We start from the raw sequence: 23731 nt of genomic DNA on the forward strand, positions 1-23731 counted from the left end.
GATAACATTAGTTATTTGCTTAACTCTCTCTCTCTCTCTCTCTCTCTCTCTCTCTCTCTCTCTCTCTCTCTCAGCAGAGGTAGGACATTAAGAAAGACGGGACACCACCGTGCAGTCTTCCACTCCAAACAAGTTTCTCCAACTCTGTGTCCACACCGTTTTAAATAATGCTGAGGGTCCTTGGGACTATTATTTACATTTTCTTTTCCGCAATAGATTGTGAGCTACTTGAGGGCTGAGTTCACTTCTTATTTCCAGAAGGCACCATGACTGATATGTAGTAATTAATGATGAGAGCCCTTGCTCTGCGCCAAACGCTCTTATGAAGGCTTTACGTATATCCAACTATTTAGTACAGGAAATGGCTAAGGAATCCATACTCCTCTGGACACCTCCGTTAGATCCAAAGATCTCTGACCTCTCCCCACCTAGCGCCCCGCCCCGCCCCGCCCCGCCCCGCCCCCGGACACTCCGCGCCCCGCCCACTCGCCTTCGCGTGGTGGAGAAGCCTGTCGCGCCTCACTGACGTCACCAGCGCGCGCCCTCGCCGCCGCAGGTCTCCGAGCACGCGTCAGGTCCGGTTGTCCCAACTTCTCCGCTAGCAGTCTGCCCCGCAACTCCAGTTGCTCTGGTCCGGTCGCCCGCGTCGGCACAGGCTCTGCGACATGTCGATGCTGGCTGAGCGTGAGTGTTGGGCACTGAGGCCCGACCTGGGCGCGAGGGTGAAGGTCCAGGTGACATGCAGGACCGGACCCGCTAGCAGGGTCTGCGAATCGCTAGAAAGCCGGGTTCGGTTCGCCCTGCCTGCCGCGGAGATTTGCCAGCCCAGCCTTCTCCAAAAGTTAGCTGCCGGCCTGCTAGTGAAAGAGACCGCGAGGGTCACGTTCAGAGCTGGGCACGCGCGCGGGGGTTTGAATGAGCACCACGACACGGGTCGTGGGGACCCGAACTGGTTCTTTTCACTTCCCTGAACCCCAGCTTCCTCAGGTTAGAAAGAGATTAGGCCGGCAGAATCTCCTTAGACTTCGACGTCCCTTTCTCGACCATGTATGCAACCCAGAAATTGAAAAGCAAACAGATTAGAAGCATCAAAGGCAGGAAGTAGCCTATTTTAGGAGGTGCAAGGCTAAGGAAGACTTTGGCGGTTTTAACTTTGCTGGAATTAGCACTCTCCCATGACACGAGTGTTACTGAGATGCCTCATCCTGCCTCAGTTTGCCTTTGCCATTTACCGTCACTTTGTGAAATTCATTCATTCCCTTTCTGGAGCGGCTGCGAAACTTCCGAATGGTACCTGTAGCTACGGTCACCTGCCACCAGAGGACAGTGGTGCTTTGGTCATAACTTTGGAAGTACGCAGTGAGCCTGGAACTGAAACAGTTAACAGACCAACAGCAACTACTCTGGGATTTTGTGAAATAAATGCTGTCAGCATTATTTTAACTTAGGAGATGGAGGGCTGTGAGCACAAAACGAAATGGATTAGGCTCCACTCCAGTTTACAGGAGCAGGAATTAAGGTTCAGAGGAAAATTACCCACCCCAAGTCATTGAGCTAGAAATGGACAAAATTGATATAGTTGTCTCTATCTTTACATTGTTGCTACTAGAACCAGCAGTTTTCTACTATTTCGAAATAGGACTCATAGAATTGAATATGTTTTAGATGGTCGGCTTAGAGCCTAGATCTCTGAGGTCTCTTCTGGTTTTAATATTCTTTGATATGTGCTTAATTCAGTAGGTAATAGGGAACATTGGCCCTGGCTCTGCTAATTCATTTGTATCTCTTTCCGTGATTAGTTTCTGTGTGGTATTTAAAAACTTCATTTATTATCTTTATCACTAGGTTGTCTTAAAAAAATCAATGAGATGGTGAATGTGGAAATAGTTCAAAGTATGAAGTGGTATACAGATGTAAAGTCTATTTGTAGACATCACTAATTACAATTGCATGATTTTAAGGGAATATTTTCAGTTCTCTCCACACCATACCTCCACATGTTCGTCCTGAGTCCATTTGAAAGATTGTATGTTTCTAGATAGTTATCCATTTTGTCCATATTGTCCAATTTGTTGGCATATAGTTGTTCATAATGTTTTCTTAGGATCCTTTGTAATTTCTTTGGTGTCAGTTATTTCTCCTATTTAATTTTTTATTTTATTTATTTGGGTGCTCTCTTTTTACCTTGATGAGTCTGGGTAAAGGTTTTCAATATTGTTTATCTTTTCAAAGAACCAGCTTTTGGTTTTATTGATCTTTGCTTTTTTTTTTAAGTCTCTATGTCATCTATTTCCACTCTAATTTTTATTATTTGTATTCACTTTGGGCTTTACTTATTATTTTTCTTTTTTAAAAATATTTTTTGATTTCAGAGAGGAAGGAAGAGGGAGAGAGAAATAGAAACATCAATGATGAGACAGAATCATTGATTGGCTGCTTCCTGTACGCCTTCTACTGGGGATTGAGCCCACAACCTGGGCACGTGCCCTGACCTGGAATCAAACTGTAACCTCCTGGTTCATAGGTCAATGCTCAACCACTGAGACACACTGGCTGGGCAATTTATTGTTATTTTTCTAGTTCCTTTAGGTATAAAGTTACATTGTTTATTTGAGATTTTTCTTGTTTCTTGAGGTAGACCTGTATGGCTATGAATTTCCCTTTTAGGACTGCTGTCACTGTGTCCCATAGGTTTTGGGTTGTTATGTTTTTATTTTCATTTGTCTCAGGGTAACTTGATTTTTTCCCTTGATCTCATTGTTGACCCATTCATTGTTTAGTAACCTTTTATTTAGATTCCATGTGTTGTTCAGTTATTTTCTTGTAATTGATTTCTAATTTCACACCATTGTGATCGAAGAAGATGCTTGATACAATTTCAGTCTTCTTAAATTTATTGAGACTTGTTTTGTGTCCTAATGTGGTCTATCCTAGAAAATGTTCCATGTGTACTTGAAAAGAATGTATAGTCTGCTGCATTGGGGTGAAATGCTCTGAAGATATCAATTAAATCCATCTGATTTAAGAGACTTAGTGCCCAGGGTATTTACTGGGGGCTGGTCACCTAATCAGCCTCTGCCTGTCATGTACCAAAATTCCAGACTCTCTGAAGGGGCGCAGGTATTTGGCATAAACCATATTGTTTGTGTAAACAGTTAGACATAGTGAGCTGCTCATCATTTTTGAGAATGGTAGGAAGCTTCCTGAAACCCGAGTTCCCAGCCAAGGGCCAGCCTTGTAAGCAAGACTATGGAATGAGCCCTGACCAGTTTGGCTCAGTGGACAGAGCGTCGGCCTCTTCGGCCTGCGGACTGAAGGGTCCCAGGTTCGATTCTGGTCAAAGGCATGTGCCTTGGTTGCAGGCACATCCCCAGTAGGGGGTGTGCAGGAGGCAGCTGATCAATGTTTCTCTCTCATCGATGTTTCTAGCTCTCTCTCCCTCTCCCTTCCTCTCTGTAAAAAAATCAATAAAATATATATATTTTTAAAAAGACTATAGAACGATAGCTAGCAGTCAGGCCTGCTAGGTTAACTCTTTTCTGCACACAGGTATTAGCAGAGTTGCCATCTAAGCATAGAATATCCTTATTCTTTGTGGAATAAGAATAACAAAGCATATGTAAAGGTGGATCCAATCTGAACACACCAGCGATAGTCTTTTCCTTGCCAGGAGTTCCCAAACCTAGAAACTTCTACAGCTCTAGACCCAGAAAGTATTTCAGGGAAGTAGAGTTCTGATCAAATAAGTTTGGGAGACATGGCATGCTAGCTCTGCCCTCCTCTAGGAGAGTCTACACAGTTATTATAAGTCTGAGAAAGTCTCTAGTATGGAATACTTAAATTTTGTTTTACCCAATGTTACTCTTCTTAAATGTAGTGGGGAGCCCCTCCCTGCCTTGAACATCATTTGGGAAACACTACCCTGCCCTATTGGTTGAGAATACCTGCCATTTCCCTGGGGAACAGAACCGACCTCCCTAGCCATCCAGTCTCTTGTGTGAGCATTATAGTTTGCTCTCTATATATGTATGTGACATAAATTGTATGCAGTTCTAACTGCAGAGTGTGGGCTCAGTCATTCTCAAAACTGTCCCCTTCGTACAAGCCCTAGTCAGAGACCCCTGCCAAGCACCGTGTGCCAGAGACATGATCCCCGCAGAGAGAACACTGGTTAACGAGGCTCGTCTCTGGTATGCTGTTCGTTAGTAGAGGCAACATTATGCTGAGTATTTACTAAGATGCGTAAAGTGGTAACTTTGTCACGTGCAGCATTTTTGGGTCTCCGTTTTCCTGGAAAACACTATAAATTTGAGCCCAACTTGTTTTGCTTCCTAAGTAGCCTTTCTCTGCATGCTTGTAAACCATTTACTTATTTTTGCATAGTTATGGTTCTCCGTGTTAATTTTACATGCATTTCTGTGAGCACCTCTGACCACAGGTTGTGTTATGTTTTTAAAAATTATGTTTTGAGATTGCCAAAGTGTGAAGTTGCTGTTGAAGTGAGATTCTGGGCTTCAGTTGATGTAGTAGGTGAATGATAATGACCCTTGACCTCCAAATTTCTCACTTGGCCACAATTTACTTTTGGTTTTCATATTCTTGTTCTGTGAACTTTTGAGGTTCTATATCTCTGCCATGATTTTCCTTAAAACTACAGTGATAAATTTGAGTTCCTAATGGTCAGTTATTTATATGCATTTAAAAAATACTTACTTTGAAGAAACTCAAAACAGTCCCTTAATTCAGTTTTGTTCTTTTCTTCCTTTCCTTTTTTGTCTCCCCTCCCCGCCCCTCCTCTTCCTCCCCTCCCTCCCTCCCTCCCTCCCTCCCTCCCTCCCTCCCTCCCTCCCTTCCTTCCTTCCTTCCTTCCTTCCTTCCTTCCTTCCTTCCTTCCTTCCTTCCTTTGCACATTCATTCACATATTTATTGAGTGCCTACTATGGGTAGTGTGTTTTACTTCTTGGTAATGAATCATAAGAATAAGACACAAATGTGAGCCATAGGAGATTATAGTATAACTAGGGGCCCGGTGTACGAAACTCGTGTGTGGGTATGGTCCCTAGGCCTGGCCTGGGATCAGGGCCATCTTCCCTCACTGCCCACAGCCGGCCCCGCCCCCCACCGCCACCCAACCCCAGTTCCCCATTTGCCATCATGTGATCGGAGCCTGCCAGCGTGGGGGGAGAAACCAAGAGGTCAGTTCTGCCCTCTTGCTGGTCTCGCCCTGCCGCTGGTTGCCCTCTGTGTGTGGGGCAACTGGTGGGGCGAGGGCCTTGGCCTGGCGCCACCCATGTCCCCCACCACCCACCCCCTGTTCCCCGTTCGCCATTGGACAATCGGAGCCTGTCCACCAGGGAAAGGGACCGAGAGGTGGTCAGTGCGCCTCATAGTGACTGGTTGAGCGGTTGTTCTGGTCGTTCTGCCATTAGGGTCAATTTGCATATTGCCCTTTTATTATATAGGATAGGAAACACTAAGAGATGGATATACACAACCATAATACAGAAAAATGTTAATTGCCCAAAAGGAAGCAGATAATTTATTCTAGAAATTTATAGAGGGAATCATATGACTTGGAGCATTTCAGTGAGAAGGGAAGTATCATTAGTATCTGTAGATCACCTGTGTGGAGGGCACAGTTGACTCTCTCCCCAGGATCATAATGACTGTTGTATGTCGTGGACTAAGAATATAAGCTTTGATGTCAGTAGGACCTTTGTATACAGGCCCTGGATTTTGCTTGGGACATGAGGCACATTTCTGTCTCTAAGCTTCAGATTTTCTCATCTATGGAGATAAGAATATCTATCTTCACTGGGTTACCATGAAAATGGAATCTAACAGGTGAGGGGCATTTGGTACATAATGTATGGCAACAAAAGCAGTAGTGACTGCTGCTGCTGCTGGTGCATTCATAGATTGTTACCTTTAGCTGACTGTGGAAGACCCAACTGATGGTATGTCTAGGTATTTTGATTTGTCACCTTTGGAGCGAATATCTTCTTTTTTGTCTTAGAAGGTCAGTTTGTATGTTGGGAGTATATAGTTATTGGGGAAATCAGGGTAAATGATCCAATCTGATGCTGAATCTGGTACCTGTATCTAATAAAACATAATGTATGTTATATTTTATGCAATTATGTGTGTATGTATTAGGTATGTGAATATTTGTGTGGTATTTTCCAGGTTTGAAAGGTAAGTTGCTAAGGAGATACTTTGTCATTTGCAGGTCGGCGGAAGCAGAAGTGGGCTTTGGATCCAAGAAATACCAGGTGGAGTAATGATGATTCCAAGTTTGGCCAGAGGATGCTGGAGAAGATGGGGTGGTCTAAAGGAAAGGTATTTCGGAGAAGAACATAAAAAATCAGATCCATGCAAAGAGATTACAAGTCAGGAGAATGCATTTTTCTTAGGAGACTGAGAAAAATTTATGTTTTGGATCAATAAGAGATTTTGGAGAAATAACTGAACTATAGTGATCTAGTGATGATAAAGTTAGAATTGAACATAAATGTTAGCTTTCTTTATCATTTAAACTGCATGATTAGCATCTTTTAATTAGTTACACTTTGAATCATACTTAACCATCAGAGTTTTATGTTGCTAAGAGTAATACTTTATTCCCATTCATAACTAGACCACACATTTTCTGCTGTTTCTCACATTCCAGTTATTCCTGACTCAAATAGGACTTCTACTGATCTCTCTACACTCAAATGGTCTTGTCAAGGTCTTTCATGATCTTGTTGCCAAATCCAGTGGACCCTCCTTTGTCCTCACGTTAATTACTCCCTTAGCAGCATTGGACATAATTGACTACTTCCTTCTTGAAATACTTCTGTGTTGACTCCCACAGTACTGCTTTCTCTCTTGTTGTTGTTTTTTTGATGTTGTTGTTTTTTTGGGTTTTTTTTCCCTTCTACCTCACCAGCCACTCCAATTGGTGGCTGGCTATTCCTCCTCCAGACTATTGAGCTGTGGAGCCCCAGGTCCTTTTCTGTACTCTGCTCAGGTGAGCTCACTTATGCCAGCCTATGCTTGAATTATCTAAATGCTGAGGTTATCTAGCTGTTAACTTTTCTGTATCTAGCCCAGATCTGTCCCCTGAGCCCAGGTTTATAAATGAATCAGCCCGCTTGATATTTCCACTGCAGTAGGCATCTCAAGTTTATAATTTTTATTAGGAAACCCTTGATCTCCCAGATCTTTTTCTTCTCAACTTTCCCCATTTTTGCAAATGGCACCTATTTACTCAAGCAAGAAACCTAGGGTCAGACTTGGTTCCTGCATCTCTCACTTCTGTGCCCAGTCGTTATTCCTCACTCTCCAGGGCATCCTCCTGGTCCAGCCACTGACATTGCTTGCTCTGATCACCATTCCACCCTGTCTCCTGCTTCACTGCCTCCCTTCTTTTCCTCCTCGGGGCCATACGACAGCCAGAATGAGCTTTTAAAATACAGAAATTAGATCATGTCATTAAGTTGCTTACAAGTTCAGTGGTTTCCCATTGCTTTAAAGAATAAGATCCAAATTTCTACCATAATTTCCAAGGTCTGTGAGGTCTAGCCCCTTCATATCATCTTATTTCCTCTTCATTCACTGAGCTGAAGCCAGCCTGCTGGTGCCTTTTAGTTCTGCAATATACTGTGCTCTCTGGGACACCTTACAAATGAGTGTTGATACAGGAACCTGGAGTCCCTTTCTCCCCGCTTCTCAGCGTTCTTTTGTATAATTAGTTAATGGGCAGAGCCACAGACTCATAAGACTTCCGATGGGCTTCTAATAGTTTTGTGGCAGAACTCTGATTCGGAGCATTAAATAAAGCATGTTCTCCATAGTGTTTCCCTGGTCCTTAAATTAGGTCTCAGGTTGAAGAGTTAGTATTCATTATTATAAGTGCATTTTTTGTGTGATACAGGCATACACTGTATATCTTCTTTGAGGGCACAGGTAGTGCCCTGCTCCTAGATGTTTAGTAATGAATGGCATGGTTGATGAGGGAAGATAGAGATAATCACTCTCTGTATCTCATTTAAAAAGCTAACTCTTTTTGTGTTTAATCTCCACAGGGTTTAGGGGCTCAAGAGCAAGGAGCCACAGAACATATTAAAGTTCAAGTTAAAAATAACCACCTGGGACTTGGAGCCACGATCAATAATGAAGTGAGCAACAGTGTGTCTGCTGGAGGTTTTCCTTGCATAATTGACTTTTTTGTAAATATATACATTTTAAGTCGATCAAATTGATCAGTTTTTAACTGTTCAAGTGTGTAATCCTCCATGTTTTGGTTAAGTAAAACGCCCATGGCTGAGCTGGTTCTTTATCATGTGTCCTGCCTGCTCACTCTGCCTTATTGTCTTCGTGGGGTACTTGACTTGCGTATGGGAAGAAATGCAAACTAGTTTTATTGCTAAACTTTGCAAAACGTATTCTTTTTATAGAAATAGTCATTTCAGGACAGACAAGAAGTTTTACTTTTACCTGTGTTGTAATATTAGCTTATATTATTAAAAGTTGCTGACATTTAGTTTCAGAAAGAAATTAAAAGATTCTCCTGCAAGAAAGTGGTACTCTTTTCCTGTACCATTGTCTGTTTCTGACTGTTGGTGGATAGCAGTTAAATTTATTCACATTTCCTCTTAAACACTGACACTTTGTAAATATGACACTGTAATTAAAATTAATGGCCTATCCGGTCATCATGCTTTTTATTTTCAGTACTAGAGGCCCGTTGCACGATATTCATGCAAGAATAGGCCCCTGGCTTCATTCCCAGCCGCCTGGGAGCCGGAAAGTCCCCACTCCCCGGCTGCCCGGGAGCCGGCAAGTCCTCGCTTCTATCTGGAGCACCACTCCAGTAGCTCCCTCCGCTGCCCCCCTTCCCCTCATAGCAGGCTTCACCCCACTCTGTGCCTGCATATGCAAATTAACCTCCATCTTTGTTGGGTTAATTTGCATACTCTGATTGATGGTGGGCGTAGCCGACTGATGGTTAATTTGCATGTTTCTCTTTTATTAGGTAAGATTATTTGCTTTAGAGAGTGTCTAAGCTGAAAGCTTTGTTCTTAATTATTTTTTAAGTCTTTTTTTTTTTTTAATATTCTTAAATTTTTACAACCAACAGAATCTGGTAGAAAATCTGGAGAATTTCATTAGGTAAACTGAATTACTTTGATTAGTTCAGCAGCACTGAGTAGTAGACTAGATCAGCTAAATTTTCTGGACTAACAACTAAAATTTTAAAAGACTATAGAGGGAGTTTATATAAAGTTGATTTTGAAGGTAGTTGTTGAGAGATATACAGATGTACTTAAAATTTTAGGAGAAGTATTGCCCAGTAAACCTATTTAATATGCCTTAACTTTAAGCAGTCTTAAAATAGTGTGTATGAGGCAAATTCCTCCATTGATACCTTGCTTCCCACTGATCTAGATGGTTTTGGAGATGTTCATTCTCTCTTACAGCCAGGTTCTCTTTGTTATAATGAACTCACGAGCTTGTCACCTTACAGATGGGTGCTGATTGATCCACAGAACGTGGAGTCCTTTCTCCTCCGTTCTCCAGTGTTATTTTGTAAAATGGGGTCCATGCCAGCAAATAGAATTGGGCAAAATATTTAAAGTTCAAATGAGCAAAGAAGGGAGTCCCCAAGTTCATGATTGCATTTTTCCTTTGACTTACATGATTTTCCCTTCGTGAGAAAAAAATTTTATTTTGCTTTCTTTTAATATTTAGCATATAGGTTGCCTGCTGATTATTTGACTATAAGTTGACTATGTATAAGTTATCCACATTTGAAATCAGGACTGAAGTTCCAAGGAGCCCATTTTAATACTAAAATAAATATATTTCATTTCAAATTTACATTATATCTTTCAAATTTATAAATATCTTGGTGAAACATTTAAAAATTCACGTTAACCACCAGATTTCCTTGATTCCAAAATATCTCTTATCTCAGCCCGGGTAGGTAAACTATAGACTTGCCTCTAATGATTTTTTTGTTTGTTTCAGGACAACTGGATTGCTCATCAGGATGATTTTAACCAGCTTCTGGCTGAACTGAACACTTGTCATGGACCAGAAACAGCAGGTAGGGGCAATCTTTGCCTTGTTATTCATTAGATTTATAAGACATAATCTCTCAATTTAAAACATTTTTACCAACTATTTTTACTATAAGCATCACATACCCAAAAGTTAATTTATTGAAGCAATTAGAAACAGTCTTTCCTGTGTATATTTTGATAGTGCTTTCATTGCATGTAAAAGGACAACACTTCTGATTTAAGAGTTTGAGAATGGCAAGATAAATCCACTCAGTTTACAACCTCAAATAGTAAAGTGATCTTTCCAGAGTTCCTTGAATGTGTCTAAGAACATTTTAAAAATACAAAGCAAGAAATATCAATTGGAACCATAAATTAGCAGCCAGCAAAGGCTTAATAGGAAAGCCTTTTGTGTGTGTGTGTGTTGATTCTACTTAATTAAACTGTTTTACTTTTAATGTATTAAGAGATTCTGGAGTATAGTAAAATTTGTTGCAAGGGGCTCAATACTAGAAATTGTATTCCCAAGCTGTAGGAATTAGAAATGAAACAATTGGACATTGGGCTTCCCATATTAAGTTAACAGGAAGATACTATTATTAGGGGGAAGGGGATGGATGGGCAAAACTTGTGGGGCTTTGATATGATTTTAGAATTTAAGGGCAGTTTTTTATCACATGTCTATTTGGAAGACAAGGGCGTAACTTGAGTTAATTCTACTGGGTAGTTATTGAAGAAATCTAGACTATTCTTCTATAGACATTTTTTTAAAAAAATTGTGGTAAAATATAACATACAATTTACCATTTTTAAGTGTGCAGTTCAGTGACATTAAGTATGGACACATTGTTGTGCTACCATTATCACCATCCATCCACAGAACTCTTCTTTTTGTAAAACTGAAACTGTCCCCATTAAACACTAACTCCCCAGTCCTCCCTCCCTCCAGCACTTGGCAACCACCATTCTACTTTCTGTCTCTGAATTTAACTACTCTAGGTACCTTATGTAAGTGGAATTATAGTATCTGTCCTTTTGTGTCTGGATTATTTCAAGGGTCCTCCATGTTGTAGTATCCAATCCTGTACCTTCCTTTTCCATTCTGTTGTCTTTTCATTCATCGATGGACTCTTGAGTTGCACCTCTTCTCACCTCTTGACTCCTGTGAATAATGAACATAGAGGTGTAAGTGTCTCTTCAAGTCCCTGTTGTCAATCCTTTGGGGTATATACCTAGAAGTGGAATTGCTGGATCATACAATAGTTCTATTTTTAAGTTTTTGAGGAACTGCCATGTTTTCCATAGTGGCTATACCATTTTACATTCCCACCAACAGTGCACAAAAGGTATCCGTTAAGTTGGAGAAAGAATTTTGTGGAATAAATTTAAAATTTAGGCTTGAGTCCAGCAAACATTTATTGAGCTATGTGCTGGATATGAAGTTATAGACTTGAGGATATGCAGATGTATAAGACATAATCCCTGCTTGGGAAATAGCAGACAGGATATGCTAGTAATTGGTAAAATTGTAGCATGGATCTAACAGTGGGAAGATTTATTGTAGTGCTATATATGGGAGTGAGCCCAAAAACATCAAGGGAGAGGTACTCTGTTTTTTTGCTAATCAGATTGGACTTCTTGTTGGAATATATAACTTGGACAGTTTCCCTTGTCCATGGTTTAACTATTAGAACTATCCTATGTGTGGTCCTAACATAAAAGATGATAATTTGTTAGCCAAAGGAAAATGTTTTGTGAAAACACTTACTGGACTGATAATAGGAAATGCAGGATCTATGCAGCAGTAAAATTCAAGGACATTAGCCCTTACTAATTATAAACAAAAGCATCTTTATATTCAGGATCACAGCTGAAATCAATGGAAATATAAGTTTGTATTTTCTAATCTATCTGCCTAATTTTTCTCAATGTACTTCTGAGAGTTATCCCTGATGTATTATCGAAGTACAGTCGGTGAAATGTTTAAACTGACCCAAGAAACTCTATTATTTGTCAGGAAAGTAGTAAGTGCATGACAGATTCCAAGCAGTAGTGCCTTGTCCTTGGGCAGCCTCATCCATAGGTTCACCTTTTCAGGCTGATTCTTTTTTTTTTTCTTCCTAAGACATAGAAATATCTTGAATCATTGGCTGCAGGAGAGTTACCAATCTATAGATTAAGTTCCACCTCGAGACCACTAGAGGGTGCTGGTAGCCCTGTGACAGAAACTGGGCTTTGGTGGCCTGCTTCCTACCTAGCTCAGTACAGGCCTTCAACTGCCAGTACTGAAAAGTCTTTGGAATATTCCTTTAAGGAAAACCTTGTTTAAGGCGTGGACCTGGAGAGCTAATAGATTATTTTTCTGCCATGTCACCTTTCAAAAACACAATATCTTTATTCAGGTGAATTTTTGGTCAGAGTAAAGCCAAAATTATTGTATTAGAGCTGAAAAGCAGATGACACAATATTAACATTTTTTTCTATAATAATATTTTTACTTCCTTAAGATTACTTACCAAATTCATACAATTTGTCTTTCAATTAAACAGAAATTCCATACTGTCCTCTTCATAGAATCTTGCAAACATTCTGGAAATAACCTTTATCTTCTTGTGGGACAGAAAAATCAGTATAGTCTTTAAAATTTCATTTTAAAAAAGTTAACTTAGTTACTTTCTACCAGACTCAACTTAGCTTTTTTTAATTTTTTTTAAAATTTTCTTATTGTTTAAAATATTACATATGTTAGTACATATATTTCCTTTTTTTTCCCCATTGACCTTCCCCCAGCCTCCCCTAACCCCTGTCACATGCCCTCATCCCACCGCCCCAGTGTCTTGTGTTTATTTGTTGTGCTTATATGCATGCATACAAGTCCTTTGGTTGATCTATTTCCCTCCCTCCCCAACACTCCCTAGCCTTCCCGCTGTAATTTAACTGTTCGGTGCTTTACTGCCTCTGTATCTATCGTTATTCATCAGGTTGTAATGTTCTTTATTTTCCATAAATGAGTGAGATCATGTGGTATTTTTCTTGCATTGTCTGGCTTATTTCATTTAACATAATGCTTTCCAGGTACATCCATGCTGCTGCAAATGGTAAGAATTCCTTTTTTATAGCAGCATAGTATTCCATTGTGTAGATGTACCATAGTTTTCTAATCCACTCATCTGCTGATGGGCATTTAGTCTGTTCCAAATCTTAGCTATGGTGAATTGTGCTGCTTTGAACATAGGAGTGCATATATCCTTTCTAGTTTCTTGGGATATAATCCTAGAAGTGGGATTACTGGGTCAAATGGGAGCTCCATTTTTAGTTTTTTGAGGAAACTCCATACTGTTCTCCACAGTGGCTGCACCAGTCTGCATTCCCACCAGCAGTGCACAAGGGTTCCTTTTTCTCCGCATCCTCGCCAGCACTTGTCGTTTGTTGATTTGTTGATGGTTACCATTCTGACAGGTGTGAGATGGTACCACATTGTCGTTTTGATTTGCATCTCTCGGATAATTAGTGACTTTGAGCATGTTTTCATGTGTCTCTTGGCCTTCCTTCTGTCTTCTTTCGAAAAGATTCTATTTAGGTCTGTTGCCCATTTTTTTATTGGATCATTTATCTTCCTTTTATTAGGTTGTATAAGTTCCCTGTATATGTTGGAGATTAAACCCTTATCGTTGATATCATTGGCAAATATGTTCTCCCATACAGTGGGCTTTCTTGTTGTTTTATTGATGGTCTCCTTTGCTGTGCAAAAGCTTTTTATTTTCATGTAGTCCCATTTGTTTATTTTCTCTTTAGTTTCCATTGCCCTAGGAGCAGTATCAGTGAAGAAATTGCTTCGGCATATGTTAGAGATTTTTCTGCCTCTGGATTCCTCTAGTATTTTTATGGTTTCTCATCGTATGTTTAAGTCCTTGATCCATATTGAGGTTTTTTTTGTGTATGGTGTAAGTTGGTGGTCTAGTTTCATTTTTTTGCATGTATCTGTCCAATTTTCCCAACACCATTTATTGAAGAGACTGTCTTGACTCCATTGTATGTTCATGCCTCCTTTGTGAAATATTAATTGGGCATAGTGATTTGGGTCGATTTCTGGGTTCTCTATTCTATTCCATTAATCTATATGTCTGTTCTTGTGCCAGTACCAGGCAGTTTTGAGAACAGTGGCTTTGTAGTACAGCTTGAAATCTGGTATTGAGATCCCACCTACTTTGTTCTTCTTTCTCAGGATTGCTGTGGCTATTTGGGGCCTTTTTTTTATTCCAGATGAATTTTTGGAGAGTTCTTTATAGGTCTGTGAAATATGCCTTTGGTATTTCAATAGGGAGTGCATTGAATCTATAGATTGCTTTGGGTAGTATGGACATTTTAATGATGTTGATTCTCCCAATCCATGAACATGGTATATTCTTCCATCTGTTTACGTCTTCCTCTATCTCTTTTTTCAGTGTCCTGTAGTTTTCCGTGTATAGGTCTTTTACCTCCTTAGTTAAGTTTATTCCTAGGTATCTTAATTTTTTTGGTGCGATGGTAAATGGGATTGCTTTTTTAGTCTCTCTTTCTGAAAGTTCACTATTGGTGTATAAAAATGCCATAGATTTCTTGGCGTTAATTTTGTATCCTGCTACATTGCCGAATTCATTTATTAAGTCTGTTAGTTTTTTGATGGAGTCTTTCGGGTTTTTTATGTACAATATCATGTCATCTGCAAATAAGGACAGCTTTACTTCTTCTTTTCCAATTTGGATGCCTTTTATTTCTTCTTCTTGTCTAATGGCAATGACTGATACTTCCAGTACTAGGTCGAACAGGAGTGGTAAGAGTGGGCATCCCTGTCTTGTTCCTGTTCTTAGAGGAAATGGTTTTAGTTTTTGCCCATTGAGTATGATGTTAGCTGTGGGTTTATCATATATGGCTTTTATTATGTTGAGGTGTGATCCTTCTATTCCCACCTTGTTGAGAGTTTTTATCAAGAAAGGGTGTTGGATTTTGTCAAATGCTTTTTCTGCATCAATTGATATGACTATGTGATTTTTATCTCTCTATTTGTTTATGTGATGTATCATGTTTATTGATTTGCGGATATTGTACCATCCTTGCATTCCCGGGATAAACCCTACTTGGTCATGGTGTATGATCTTTCTGATGTAGTGCTGAATCCAATTTGCTAGAATTTTGTTGAGGATTTTGGCATCTATGTTCATGAGGGATATTGGCCTGTAATTCTCTTTCATTGTGTTGTCTTTATCTGGTTTTGGTATTAGGTTGATGCTGGCTTCATAGAAGCTTGAAAGTGTTCCTTCCTCTTGAATTTTTTGGAATAGTCTGAGGAGGATAGGTTTTAGTTCTTCTTTGAATGTTTGGTAAAACTCCCCTGTGAAGCCATCTGGCCCCGGGCTTTTGTTTCCCGGGAGCTTTTTGATGACTGCTTCAATTTCTTCCATAGTTATTGGCCTATTGAGCTGTTTAGATTCTTCCTGATTGAGTTTTGGAAGGTTATATTTTTCTAGGAATGTGTCCATTTCCTTCAGGTTGTCCAGATTGTTGGAATAGAGTTGTTCATAGTATTTTTTAACAATCCTTTGTATTTCAGTGGGGTCTGTTGTTATTTCTCCTCTTTCATTTCTGATTTTGTTTATTTGGGTCCTCTCTCTTTGCTTCTTGGTGAGCCTGGCTAGAGGTTCATCAATCTTGTTTATCCTTTCAAAGAACCAGCTCTTGGTTTTGTTGATCTTTGGTATTGTTTCTTTGGTCTCTATGTTGTTTATCTCCGCCCTGATCTTTATTATTTCCTTCCTTCTGCTTACACTGGGCTTTTCTTTTTTATTTTATTTTATTTTATTTTTTTATTAAGGTATTATATGTGTACATATCTTACCATTGCCCCCCCCCACTCCCATACATGCCCTCACCCCCCAATGTTTTGCATCCGTTGGTTACTCTTATATACATGCATATAAGTCCTTCAGTTGATCTCTTATTTCCCCCACCTCTCCCTAACCTTACCACTGTAATTTGACAGTCTGTTTGATGCTTTACTGCCTCTGTATCTATCTTTTTGTTCATCAGTTTATAATGTTTTTCATTATCCCCAAATGAGTGAGATCATGTGGTATTTTTCTTTCATTGACTGGCTTATTTCACTTAGCATAATGTTCTCTAATTCCATCCAGGTTGTTATAAATGGTAGTAATTCCTTCTTTTTTATGGCAGCATAGTATTCCATTGTGTAGATGTACCATAGTTTTCTGATCCAGTTATCTGCTGATGGGCACTTAGGCTGTTTCCAAATCTTAGCTATTGTAAATTGTGCTGCTATGAACATAGGGGTGCATATATCCTTTCTGATTGGTGTTTCTAGTTTCTTAGGATATATTCCTAGGAGTGGGATTACTGGGTCAAATGGGAGTTCCATTTTCAGTTTTTTGAGGAAACTCCATACTGTTCTTCACAGTGGCTGCACCAGTCTGCATTCCCACCAGCAGTGCACGAGGGTTCCTTTTTCTCCGCATCCTCGCCAACACTTGTCGTTTGTTGATTTGTTGATGATAGCCATTCTGACAGGTCTGAGATTGTATCGCATTGTCGTTTTGATTTGCATCTCTCGGATAATTAGTGACTTTGAGCATGTTTTCATGTGTCTCTTGGCCTTCCTTCTGTCTTCTTTCGAAAAGATTCTATTTAGGTCTGTTGCCCATTTTTTTATTGGATCATTTATCTTCCTTTTATTAAGTTGTATAAGCTGCCTGTAGATGTTGGAGATTAAACCTTTATCAGTGATAACATTTGCAAATATGTTCTCCCATACAGTGGGGTTTCTTGTTGTTTTGTTGATGGTTTCTTTTGCTGTGCAAAAGCTTTTTATTTTGATGTAGTCCATTTGTTTATTTTCTCTTTGGCTTCCATTGCCCTAGGGGCAGTATCAGTGAAAAAGTTCTTTTGGCATATGTCTGAGATTTTGCTGCCTGTGGATTCCTCTAGTATTTTTATGGTTTCCTGTCTTATATTTAAGTCCTGTAACCATTTTGAGTTTATTTTTGTGTATGGTGTAAGTTGGTGATCTAGTTTCATTTTTTTGCATGTATCTGTCCAATTTTCCCAACACCATTTATTGAAGAGACTGTCTTGACTCCATTGTATGCTCATGCCTCCTTTGTCAAATATTAATTGCGCATATTGGTTTGGGTCGATATCTGGATTCTCTGTTCTGTTCCATTGATCTATATGTCTGTTCTTGTGCCAGTACCAGGCAGTTTTGAGGACAGTGGCTTTGTAATACAGCTTGAAATCTAGTATTGAGATCCCTCCTACTTTATTCTTCTTTCTCAGGATTGCTGTGGCTATTTGGGGTCTTTTTTTATTCCAGATGAATTTTTGGAGAGTTCTTTATAGGTCTGTGAAATATGCCGTTGGTATTTTAATGGGGAGTGCATTGAATCTATAGATTGCTTTGGGTAGTATGGACATTTTAATGATGTTGATTCTAACAATCCATGAACATGGTATGTTCTTCCATCTGTTTACATCTTCCTCTATCTCTTTTTTCAGTGTCCTGTAGTTTTCCGTGTATAGGTCTTTTACCTCCTTGGTTAGGTTTATTCCTAAGTATCTTAATTTTTTTGGTGCGATGGAAAATGGGATTGCTTTTTTAGTCTCTCTTTCTGTAAGTTCACTGTTGGTGTATAGAAATGCCATAGATTTCTTGGCATTAATTTTGTATCCTGCTACATTGCCGAATTCATTTATTAAGTCTGTTAGTTTTTTGATGGAGTCTTTCGGGTTTTTTATGTACAATATCATGTCATCTGCAAATAAGGACAGCTTTACTTCTTCTTTTCCAATTTGGATGCCTTTTATTTCTTCTTCTTGTCTAATTGCAGTGGCTAATACTTCCAGTACTATGTCAAACAGGAGTGGTGAGAGTGGGCATCCCTGTCTTGTTCCTGTTCTTAGGGGAAATGGTTTTAGTTTTTGCCCATTGAGTATGATGTTAGCTGTGGGTTTATCATATATGGCTTTTATTATGTTGAGGTATGACCCTTCTATTCCCACCTTGTTGAGAGTTTTTATCAAGAAAGGGTGTTGGATTTTGTCAAATGCTTTTTCTGCATCAATTGATATGACTATGTGATTTTTATCTCTCAGTTTATTTATGTGATGTATCACGTTTATTGATTTGCGGATATTGTACCATCCTTGCATTCCCGGGATAAACCCTACTTGATCATGGCGTATGATCTTTCTGATGTACTGCTGGATCCGATTTGCTAGTATTTTGTTGAGGATTTTGGCATCTACATTCACGAGGGATATTGGCCTGTAATTCTCCTTCATTGTGTTGTCTTTATCTGGTTTTGGTATTAGGGTGATGCTGGCTTCATAGAAGGAGCTTGGAAGTGTTCCTTTTCCTTTCTCTTGAATTTTTTGGAATAGTCTGAGGAGGATAGGTTTTAGTTCTTCTTTGAATGTTTGGTAAAACTCTCCTGTGAAGCCGTCTGGCCCTGGGCTTTTGTTTGCCGTAAGCTCTTTGATGACTGCTTCAATTTCTTCCATAGTTACTGGCATTTTGAGCTGTTTAGATTCTTCCTGATTGAGTTTTGGAAGGTTATATTTTTCTAGGAATGTGTCCATTTCCTCCAGGTTGTCCAGTTTGTTGGAATAGAGTTGTTCGTAGTATTTTTTTTAACAATCCTTTGTATTTTGGCGGGATCTGTTGTTATTTCACCTCTTTCATTTCTGATTTTGTTTATTTGGGTCCTCTCTCTTTGCTTCTTGGTGAGCCTGGCTAGAGGTTCATCAATCTTGTTTATCCTTTCAAAGAACCAGCTCTTGGTTTTGTTGATCTTTGGTATTGTTTCTTTGGTCTCTATGTTGTTTATCTCCGCCCTGATCTTTATTATTTCCTTCCTTCTGCTTACACTGGGCTTTTCTTGTTGCTCTCTTTCTAACTCTTTGAGTTGTTGGGTTAGGTAATTTATTACCATTGTTTCTTGTTTTTTGCAGTAGGCTTGTAGAGCTATGAACTTCCCTCTCAAGCCTGCTTTCGCTGTGTCCCATAGATTTTGGATTGTAGTGTTTTCATTGTCATTTGTTGCCATGATGTTTTTTATTTCTTCTTTGATCTCTCTGGTAACCCAGTCATGGTTTAATAGCATGCTGTTTTGTCTCCATGTGTTTGTTTTCTTTGGGTTGTTTTTATTGTAGTTGATTTCCAGTTTTATGCCACTGTGGTCTGAGAAGATGCTTGATATGATTTCTATCTTCTTGAATTTGAAGAGACTTTGCCTATGACCCAACATATGGTCTATCTTTGAAAATGACCCATGTGCACTTGAGAAGAATGTATATTCTGTGGCTTTGGGGTGAAATGTTCTGAAGATGTCAATTAATTCCATCTGGTCTAGTGAGTCATTTAGGATTGATATTTCTTTGCTGATTTTTTGTTTAGAGGATTTGTCCAATGGTAATAGGGGGGTATTAAAGTCTCCTACTATGATTGTATTGCTGTCAATCTCTCCCTTGATATCCTCCAAAAGTTTTTTTATGTATTTGGGTGCTCCTGTATTGGGTGCATATATGGTTACCAGAGTTATTTCTTCTTGTTGGATTGCTCCCTTTAGTATTATGAAGTGGCCTTCCTTATCTCTTGTTATGTCCTTCACTTTGAGATCTAATTTGTCAGATATAAGATTGCTACCCGAGCTTTTTTTTCAGTTCCATTTGCCTGGAAAACCTTTTTCCATCCCTTCACCCTCAGTCTGTGTGAGTCTTTTTTTCTGAGGTGGGTTTCTTGTAGACAGCAGATATATGGGTTGTGTTTTCTTATCCAATCCGTTACCCTATGTCTTTTGATTGGGGCATTTAATCCATTTACATTTAAAGTTATTATTGATAGGTACTTATTGGTCGCCATTCCTATTCTTTACCCCTGTGTTACTTCTTCGCTTCCTATTTCTTTTTTTTTTTACAGCAGACCCTTTAGCATTTCTTGCATTGCTGGTTTGGTAGTAATAAATTCCCTTAGTCCTTTTTTGTCTGTGAAGCTCCTGATTTCACTTCAATTTTGATTGACAGCCTTGCTGGGTACAGTATTCTTGGATTCAGACCCTTCCTTTGCATGACTTTGTATATTTCATTCCATTCCCTTCTGGCCTGATGAGTTTCTGTTGAGAAATCAGTTGCTAGTCTGATGGGGGTTCCTTTGTATGTAACTTTCAGTCTCTCTCTTGCCGCTTTTAAGATTCTTACTTTGTCGTTGGTGTTTGCCAATTTAATTATAATGTGCCTTGGCGTCGGTCTTTTGGGGTTCATTTTGCTTGGGACTCTGTGAGCTTCTTGGATTTGTGTGGGTTTTTTCTTCCATATATCAGGGAAATTTTCTGTCATTATTTCTTCAAATAGGTTTTCTATTCCTTGCTCAGCTTCCTTTCCTTCTGGAACCCCTATTATGCGGATGTTGTTTTGTTTCGTGTTGTCCCAAAGTTCCCTTAGGCTCTCCTCCTGCCTTTTAATTTTTTTTTCTAGAAGTTGCTCTACTTGGGTATTTTTTCCCATCTTGTCTTCTAGCTCACTGATGCTGTCCTCTGCTTCTTCCAGTCTACTCTTGATGCTTTCTATTGAGTTCTTAACAGCAGCGATGTCATTTTTCATTTCTTCTTGGTTCTTCTTCATTTCCTCTTGGTTCTTGCTCATATTGTTGAATTTGTCTTCCATTCTTTTCAGCCACCTTATGACCATTTCTCTGAATTCTTTCTCTGGCAGGTTGCTTGCCTCCATTTCGTTTACTTCCTTTTCTGGTGTTGCCTGCTTTTCTTTCATATGCGGGCTGTTACTTTGTCTCCCCATGGTCTCTCTTCTCTGGGTGTCTGGTTATGTAGTTCTCTCTCTCCTGCGTTGATTTAAAGGCACAAAATACAGCACTACCCGGTACAACTCACAAGGCACTGAACAGAAATGTATTCATGATATTAATAACCTCCAATAAAGGTGACCACCAGAGAAAGGCAAATTAGGTGATAGAAGAGGAAGAAGAAGAGGAAAAAGAAAGAAAGAAGAAGAAGAAAAAAAAAGGAGTGTCAAAATGAAATTGGGAAAAGGGAAAGAAAAAAAAAAGAAAAAAAAAGTAAGAGAGACAAGAAAGAGACTAAGAGAGAAAGGGGAACAGACTATATATATTGGGGATAAAACTCCAATAAACAATCACTAATCCCAGCAAATGCCAGCAACAAGTACATGGGGATTAATACAAACTACAATACCAACTAATATTGAGTGAGGCAAGGGAAAGCTGAAGCACAAAACAAACAAAAAAATAAACAAAAGAAGAGTAAGCAAAACAATCTCACAAAAAAGCATAAAAATTCGATATAATCTACATTCAAGCGAACAACAACAAAAGGACAGAGAGAAAAACAATTTTTGGATAGTTAAGGCAGCGAAGAGAGAGGTGTGTATGGACTTGGAGCAGGGGATTGGAGATTAGATATGTAAGTAGGGTGAAATTTTAGCAAGGGGTAAACAGAAAGAATAGGGAAAATCTAAAGCAGGAAAGGGGTAAGATAAACAGGACAGTGAAAAGGGGAAGGTTAGGAAGAGAGTGATGGCATAAAGGTAGAGTTGAGATAGAGTAAAACGATGATAAAGGAAAGATAAAAATAGAATGTAGAACACTAATCCCAAAATAAAATCAAGAGAAAATAAAATGACACTTTAAAAAAAAAAACGATAAATAGCAGTAGTAATAATACAGATTGAAAATAAAAATGTAATAATTAAAAAGGTAAAATCAAGTGATGAAAAAAGAAAAAAAAGTTAGTTTCTTGAGTAAAAGATGTAAAAAATGAAAATAAAAAGAATTAAAAAATAAAAAATAAAAATAAAATGTGGAGTAGTGAAGGTCATTCACTTCCTCTGTTGTTCTGTTTGGCACACCTCTTTCTCAGTCCGGACAGTATTGCAGTTCCCTGCGTTCCACTTCTCTTCAGTGTTGTAAGCCAGTCCTGATTTTAAGCAGGCGGTGTGTCTTAATTTCTCGTATTCCTTTATTTTTGATTACACAAGAGTCAATTTGTGATTCAGCCCCTGGGTGGCAGTGTTTCTGGATTGACTTCCGGGTCTTTCTATGGCCTCTCTAGGCAGTGTTAGAGCCTTCTTTCCCTGTGGCACTCACTACCAGTTTGTGGGAGTGGGCTGCCTCAGAGCTGACTCTCTGATGGTCACTCCCCACTCCAATCCCCAGGTTCCAGAAAAAGAACTTTCCCCTGCAGTCTCCCAGGGTGTCCCCAACTGGGTGGTCCTATGTATTGGGCTTAGTAATCAGAAGCAAGAATTTCAAGAGGAAAAAGCCCAAGTGTGCGAACTCCGGGGCTGCGTGTAAGCCTCGGCACCCGGGAAACTCCGGGGCTGCGCGTAAGTCTGGGCAGCCTGAAATTCTTAGGGTGTCCCTGCACTTCAGATCAAAATGGGTTGCTTTTTAGAGAGCCCTTCTGTTAGCAGCTCTGAGGACCCCTTTCCACATTCACAGATCACGCCAGCCCCAACAGCCACGGATTTTTCTAGGCACAGACTTCCCTGGTCCTCCAGCTCCCGCAAAACACGCGTTCCTCTCTCCCGCTGGGACCAGAGACCTCACCTTATCCCAGGCGAAATCTGACCTTTCCGTGGTGGAGTGTAGAGCTCCTCTGAATCCGTGTGTTTGCGGCAATTGGGGAGCATTGTTCTGGGGCTCGCAGCTGTTCCGTGGGTGCCGCAGTTGTGGATTCTTAGGCTTCCGATAAGCTCCACTTTCCGGTTCAAGATGGCGCAGACTCCGCGTCTAAGCCCGCAGCTCCGGGAGGGGACCCAGCCGCAGTTGGTGCTGCCAGGTTACGGGAACCCCGTCTAGCAGTCCCCCATCTTCTTCTGTAGTTCAGCTGTCTCCCAACTTGCCAACAAACACTCCTTGTGCGACCCTCAGCTGTTCTTTCTTTCTGCTCCGGGACAAGGCTCAGAACACATCTGTCTATTCCGCCGCCATTATTCCCTCTCTCACACTGGGCTTTTCTTGTTGCTCTCTTTCTAACTCTTTGAGTTGTAGGGTTAGGTAATTTATTACCATTGTTTCTTGTTTTTTGCAGTAGGCTTGTAGAGCTATGAACTTCCCTCTTAAGAATGCTTTCACTGTGTCCCATAGATTTTGGATTGTTGTGTTTTCATTGTTATTTGTTGCCATGATATTTTTTATTTCTTCTTTGATCTCTCTGGTAACCCAGTCATGGTTTAATAGCATGCTGTTTTGTCTCCATGTGTTTGATTGATTTTTTTGGATTGTTTTTATTGTAGTTGATTTCCAGTTTTATGCCACTGTGATCTGAGAAGATGCTTGATATGATTTCTATCTTCTTGAATTTGAAGAGACTTTGCCTATGACCCAACATATGGTCTATCTTTGAAAATGACCCATGTGCACTTGAGAAGAATGTATATTCTGTGGCTTTGGGGTGAAATGTTCTGAAGATGTCAATTAATTCCATCTGGTCTAGTGAGTCATTTAGGATTGATGTTTCTTTGCTGATTTTTTGTTTAGAGGAATTGTCCAATGGTGATAGTGGGGTATAAAGTCTCCTATTATGATTGTATTGCTGTCAGTCTCTCCCTTGATATCCTCCAGGAGTTTTTTTATGTATTTGGGTGCTCCTTTATTGGGT

The 23731-nt window shown here is 39.7% G+C and overlaps 1 protein-coding gene across 2 annotated transcripts in view; it reads left to right on the forward strand.

The window, feature by feature from the left end:
* Positions 1 to 521: 521 nt before the first annotated feature.
* PINX1 (PIN2 (TERF1) interacting telomerase inhibitor 1) overlaps positions 522 to 23731 on the forward strand; it is a 97297-nt gene continuing 74087 nt past the window's right edge. The window contains exons 1-5 of one of the 2 annotated variants that reach the window (XM_080676186.1): positions 522 to 684; positions 6230 to 6339; positions 6932 to 7012; positions 8070 to 8162; positions 10015 to 10093. In XM_080676186.1, coding sequence (XP_080532312.1) covers positions 666 to 684; positions 6230 to 6339; positions 6932 to 7012; positions 8070 to 8162; positions 10015 to 10093 — 382 coding nt within the window. In that variant the 5' untranslated portion in view covers positions 522 to 665. The remainder of the gene's footprint in view (positions 685 to 6229; positions 6340 to 6931; positions 7013 to 8069; positions 8163 to 10014; positions 10094 to 23731) is intronic. The other variant, XM_080676187.1, reaches the window with a different exon arrangement.

The sequence above is a fragment of the Plecotus auritus genome (genome assembly GCF_963455305.1).
Source record: "Plecotus auritus genome assembly, chromosome: 6".
Taxonomy (NCBI): domain Eukaryota; kingdom Metazoa; phylum Chordata; class Mammalia; order Chiroptera; family Vespertilionidae; genus Plecotus; species Plecotus auritus.